This window comes from Sus scrofa, unplaced genomic scaffold (assembly GCF_000003025.6).
Source record: "Sus scrofa isolate TJ Tabasco breed Duroc unplaced genomic scaffold, Sscrofa11.1 Contig1726, whole genome shotgun sequence".
NCBI classification, from domain to species: Eukaryota; Metazoa; Chordata; class Mammalia; order Artiodactyla; family Suidae; genus Sus; species Sus scrofa.
This window is the reverse complement of record NW_018084936.1, coordinates 594-7,408: the sequence shown is the minus strand read 5'-3', so window position 1 is coordinate 7,408 and position 6,815 is coordinate 594. Positions and strand designations below refer to the sequence as shown.

At 35.1% G+C, this 6,815-nt stretch overlaps 1 protein-coding gene across 1 annotated transcript; it reads left to right on the top strand.

The window, feature by feature from the left end:
• The first annotated feature begins 715 nt into the window (after positions 1 to 715).
• LOC110258252 (olfactory receptor 4K5-like) lies at positions 716 to 3,282 on the top strand. The gene is given in 2 exon segments (XM_021081437.1): positions 716 to 2,807; positions 2,810 to 3,282. Coding segments are annotated over 2 exon segments (966 nt in total). The 5' UTR covers positions 716 to 2,314.
• Positions 3,283 to 6,815: the final 3,533 nt, after the last annotated feature.

Below are 6,815 nucleotides of genomic sequence, written 5' to 3'. Positions count from 1 at the left end.
TGTCTGAAGGTTACTAGCCTGTCTGATGCTCCAATTTCTCCTCTGTAGCTCAGAAATAATAATAATACCTGTTCTACAGGTCTATTGTAAAGCTCACGTGATACAACACATAAAACATCTAACACAGTAGATGCTACTTACCAGGGTCTCAACAAATCTGTGAGTTTTTTTTTTTCCATTCTTTCTCAGATTTTAAAATTACTATTTACCATTCACTCAAAATCTACTTCATTCTTTTAATTTATATACATTTACACAATAAACATTTTCATTAGGTAGTGTTCATCATTTTAGGCAATAAATCCATATGCTTTAGCAAGAACAACTTTAGAGAAAGAAATAAAGCAAGTCACACATGGGAAAGGTAATAAAACAATTTGGTATATTTCAGAATATTCTCAATTATTGCTCTCTTATATACTATTATAATTGCTGACTGTCACTAATGCATTCATTTAATTTTTATGGGACCTTATCTGACTCCAGAAGTCCACAATAATGTATATTCAACATGTGGGCCAGTTGCGATGCTTCTTTGAACACTCTCCAGCAAAAAATAGGAAATGATTTTCTACTTGAAGCTTCCATGTGTGGACTGCAATCGCTAAAAGGAACTGACCAAAGTGTATGGAGCTTCACATATCTGGGATGAATAAATTCCGGAGATCTAATACAGCATGGAGACTATAATTAATAATAATGTGTTATATCTAATATATAGCATGGTGACTATAATTAATAATACTGTCATATATTTAGACTCAGCTAAGAGACTATATTTTAATTGCTTTTAAAAAGGTAACTATGCAGGGTAGTGGATATGTTAATATTAGCTTGATTGTGGTAATAATTTCACAAAGTATACGTATACCAAAGACTACATTGTATACCTAAGTAGATTCATTTTTATTTGTCAATTACAAGTCAACAAAATTGGGAGGGGGAATGAGAGGTGAGGGTTGTATCCCAGGGATGGAGGAAGACTAAAGCTTCTTATATGAAATAAATAGGCAGTGAAATATGTGTGTGCTCTTACATGAGGCTAAGATCACATCTCACTCTTAGGTTCCTCACTCTGACTACAGTCAACAGTTAATTGTCAGAACAAACATAGTTCTAAAATAGAACTTCCTGGAAAGGCTTTTTTCATTTTTTCCGTTCAATGGAACTGGATTTATACAGCAGGATTTATACAGCAGGATTATATGGCAAGATTTTCTTGTATTTTTACAGGAAAAAAAAAAAAAAGGAGGTGCAGGTTTGAATTATCAGGGTTATTCTGATTCCAAACAGAATATATTTTAAGGCATACTGGATATTAATAATTCAATTATTTTTATTTCTCTAGTCTAAGACAACTTCTCTACTCTTTCATTAAATATAAAGATGTGTTAATAATAATGGTCATGGAGGACACAAATGGGGACCGTAAGTTATCCTAAACCTACTTTTGATGGGCGAGGAAAATGGAATCTTTAGGTGCTGCTTTTTAATAATCAAGCAACTATGAATTTTAGATAAATAAGATAAACATTTTAAGAAATTATACATATGAGTAACTGACAAACTGTGTTGCAACTGTGGAACTGGATAACATATATTCCACAGCATCTCCTTAGGAGGAACTGTTTAACTTGTAATAGCAGTAAGGAAAATTTTTGTTAACATGAGGATATTTAACATATTAAGAACAACTATTGTATTACAATGACTTTGATAGAAGAATATGAGTTATCTTTAAACTTAAAATTCTTCTGTAAAGTAGGTATTTTGATCACCTCTCAACTTTTTTGAGTGGAATTAAAGTTCAGAAAAATTAATTAGCCTGAAGTCAATCAGTATGACTTGACATCACACATAAACATCAAGCCATTGATAGATCTCAGAAAGATAATGTGGTACTCAAAGATTTGTTGAAATTAATGATGGAAAATGACCACAAGACCAACAGATCTAAATTATTTTTTCCAACTTACAAACCCTCTGAAGTTGGTTTCAAACCTCTCCTCTAGCGTTGTGATCACAAGTCAGCTCCCGAGTGAGCCTGTTTACTACAGTATGATAGATTACTAAGACTATCCCAAAACTCAAGGAGTTATGACACTGATTAAAGGATTTCCACATTCTCATAAGCTCTTTCCAACTCCCCAGATATATTAGGATGGTCTCTTCAAAATCTTTCATTCAGTAAATACGCATTATATCTGGAATCTCAGAATCCTTTACATTAAAAGTGTTCTTTGTTCCGAATTCTGATCCTTCCCTATTTTCCCTCCTTCAGGATTGTTTCAGAGCAAGCCTGCAGCCTGGATCCATGGAGAAGGTCAATTCTTCAGTGGTATCTGAGTTTGTATTGCTGGGACTCTCTAGTTCTCAGGAAATTCAGCTTTTCTTTTTTGTTTTCTTCTCTGTGCTATATGTGGTCATTGTGCTGGGAAACCTTCTTATTATCCTCATGGTGACTTTTGATAACAGACTGCACTCCCCGATGTACTTTCTCTTGGGAAACCTTTCCTTTGTGGACATCTGTCAGGCTTCCTTTGCTACTCCTAAGATGATTGTTGATTTTCTAAGTGAACACAAGACCATCTCCTCCAGTGGCTGCATAGCTCAGATTTTCTTCATTCACCTTTTTACTGGAGGGGAGATGGTGCTGCTTGTCTCCATGGCCTATGACAGATATGTAGCCATATGCAAACCTCTACACTATGTCATCATCATGAGCCAAAGGACATGCATTGTACTGGTAATGATCTCCTGGGCAGTGGGCTTGGTGCACACACTCAGCCAGTTATCATTTACTGTGAACTGCCTTTTTGTGGACCCAATGTAGTAGACAGCTTTTTTTGTGACCTTCCTCGAGTGGCCAAACTTGCCTGCCTGGATTCTTACATCATTGAAATACTCATTGTGGTCAACAGTGGAATCCTTTCACTAAGCACTTTCTCTCTCTTGGTCAGCTCTTACATCATTAGTCTTGCCACTGTCTGGTTTAAGTCTTCTGCTGCAATGGCCAAGGCATTTTCTACTCTAGCTGCCCATATCACTGTAGTAATATTATTCTTTGGACCTTGCATATTCATCTATGTGTGGCCCTTTACCACCTACCCTGTGGATAAAGTTCTTGCCATATTTTACACCATTTTTACTCCCATTCTAAACCCCATTATTTACACACTAAGGAACAGAGATATGAAGACTGCCATGAGGAAAATTATGACGTATTACTTCAGGCCCAAGAAAATTTCTGAAATGCCACTAGTACTGAGGAATTCACTTTAGTAAGACAAAATTCATTTAAATTCTTCGAATCAGTAGTCTAATTATATGTTTAAGTGGCATATCTTAACTGGGGTGAAAGTAATAAAGAAGATGGTATAGTGATTATTTAATTGATATTGACAAGTCTTTTTCTGAGTATCACCTAAGCAAAAGTTAAATATCCAAAACTGTAAAAAATACATCATGATTACTGATTTTGGAGATAAGTTATGGAATGATTTTCTATGGATAGCATAGATTCATTGACTGTTTAGTTACAGATAAATAGAAATATGATTGAAAAAAGAATGTGAACCTGATTCTTTGGTGGGGATAAATTTAGACATTTTCCTGATCTTATGAGTTTCCTAATTTGCATGCCTAAAAATCAATATACAGGGATGGTATTAAAGAATCTGAAACCAAATTTTCCCAACCAGGGGATAGCCACTCCACTGATTTAAGATCAGTGCATAGATGTAAGTGAAGCTTCTTAGGTTATGAGATCCCTCCCCCAACATTATTTATGCCTATCCCATGTTATTTCCCAATAACTAACAGTGCATTAAAATATGGAATTATATGTAATCAGAAGTTTGCTTTTCAAATATTTCATTTAGTAATATTTTCATTCTTTGATCAGTTAAGCTAATTCCAGTTCCTCTGAAGCTACATTATAGAAGGAGAGGAGAATCTTTAAAGCTGACCAATTCAACATGGACTTTTCAGTCTGTGCTATAAGGAGCTATGTAGCAGTCTTCCATTTGGACCAAATGGTACATTCTTAATGATAATTATCAATGTTAAATATATATCCGAATTGGTAACCAGGACCCCAGAGCTGAATCTCTGCTTTAGACTTTAGGGATAATTAGGGGGGTATTAATGTTGATTAGAGTTTCTACATTTACTTTCCCAAATTTTTCAATTCATATGAGGCAGATAGATTTCTTGAAATATTAGCCTCTCTTCTATGCTAAGACTGAAAACTCTAGTTGTGCACTTTGTTGTTTGCTTCTTATCCTCCCATATCCAGCTAATCTTTTCTGAGTCTATCCCTAATAGAATCATCATTAAGTAAAATTAAAGAAACCTTGGAAATTTCCTTTTCTCCCACCCCACTCAATTTTTGCTCTCTCTTATAGCATTCTAGTTCTTCTGAGACCTGATATGCTTTACTTTTTCTACTCTCAAAATCTACCTTCCTGTAAAGTAATTTATACTTTAGTATAAATTTAAACCCATAAATTACCATTCCTCCAGGAATGTGACATATTGATTTCTTTCTAATTTTAGAATACAAGTCCATCCATAGCTAGAGAAAAGAGTTGGTAGATTGGATCTAGAACAGGAACAAGAAGAGGTTGCACCAATGTTCCCTGACTTTATAGCACACAGGCCACCGCATATTCTGTTCACAGAATGAGGGCTGGTGTTATAATTGTTCTTCTTGAAGAAAAGGCTGTGCACTCTATGATTTCCTCCTAATAAGCCTATAGTACTAAAGTATTAGGAAGGTAGGATTCATTAAAAAGCTTATTAATGCCATACTTTTTTTTCTACTTTTATTTTTTTTTGTTGTTTTCGTCTTTTTAGGGTTGCACCTGCTGTATATGGAAGTTCCCAGGCTAGGGGTTGAATCAGAGCTGAGAATCAATGTACTAAGAATTTCAGAAATTATGTAACCTGGTTAACTATACTAGTTATTAGTTACTTAGGTACTCATAACATTCTTTCACTCAGAGATGATTTTGAAGATATGATTAATCATACCTCTCCTTCCCACCAAACAGCATAAACACACATAGGATTTCCTATACAGAATATTTATTACTTCAGAAATTGATTTCATTAATTAAAATTGAATATACAAGCAAAGAATCTTCTCTCTCTCTCTCTCTTTTTAATAGCCACACCTGCTGCATATGGAAATTCCTGGGCTAGGGGTCAAATTGGACTTAGCTGCAGGCCTGTGCCACAGCCATGGCAACACTAGATCTGAGCCACACTGAGGCTTGTGGCGATGTGAATCCTTAACCCACTGAGTGAGGCCAGGGAGCGACCTTCATCCTCATGGGCACTATGCTGGTTCTAACCCACTGAGCCACAATGGGAAATTCCTTTCCTTTTTTATTTTTAGGATTTTTATGTAAAATTAATAAAATTCTCCTAAAATAATATAAATAAAACTTGTGCAAGTAATTTAAATTTTGTCCAGTTGTACATTTTAATGTGAAGGCAGGTACTTTTAGTTTAAGACAACTTTGTAGAGTGATCTTTGACATTGAAATCTATGTGCCATTACGATACTGAATTAAGCTTAAATTTTTACTTAATGGACTTTCTGAAATAAAATGATAAGTATTAAGAAATGGAGTCTGAACTCCCACAGCTAATTCACAGAAGAGGAAATGTTTGTCTCAGAGGACTCCAAATTTTTCCCAGACTCTGAATTTTTTCACATGCCTCACTCATATTGTTTTGAAATGAATGAAGTATCTTTGTGAGGTCTCTTCCAAGAAGAGATAAAATACTATCAATATCTCTACTGAGTTTTTCCAAAGAATGTCTGGAAAGCCAGCAAGTTTTCTTGTAGTAGAGGAAAACACATTTTATCTTAATTCTTTAGATAATCTCTTTATACACTGGATATTTAAGGTCCTACATTTAAATATTGATGAAGTTGACAATGCTCTTAGCAGTAAGTAGATACAATTTCAGAGCTGTTAGAAGAATTTCCAGCTAACATATGCCAAGAAAAAGAACAATGGTCACAATAATATGTGCTGTTTCTTTTCAGCAAAAATGTAACAAGAAAAGTTACTTGCTGAAGAAAATTACAACTACTTCACTTAATAAAAAGTACATTTTTCCTTTGTGTATTTATTGAAAAGAACCATATCAGTTATCAGTTTATTGTCTCTTGACATCAAATTCACCTTCACTGGCCTGCTTTTTGTGATACTGTAACTGAGCAGGCTCTGTGGAGCTCCTGGCATAAAAGCCCTTCTGGGTCCCATTTCTTGTTTTTAGGAAATGGGCCTCATTCAGCCTCTCTGACATCTCTGAGTTCTGAGGAACAGGTTCAGACAGTTGCTGATAAGAGAAAGAAGGGATTCAGAGACAAGGAGTAACAGTCAAGAAACAATAGTACAGCCTTGGGGCAGGATCCTGTTCCCTCTCAAGGATACACATAATGATGTAGGTATTTTATAGACCTAAGAGAAAAGTTATATTCTGTATGCTTCTTTCAGAAGTGAATATTTAAAATTGACCAGTTTAGAGTCCTTCCTTGTCCTTCTCCCTAGCTTAATTGGACCCTAAACATAATATCCCATAAGCTAAAGATCAGGCACCATGAACATAATTGCTGTGGCTTAAAGATTATTAGCATGTGACTTTTTCAGGAACTTTCCTAGTTTGTTCTAATCTCTGATTGATATGCCCTTTTGCAAGTACTTTATTCTAGGTCCAAAACCCATGAACTTGACCACTTCAGACTATGATTTTTTTCCTCTCACCCAAACTCTCTTTCATGTTTCTTTCTGCACCTT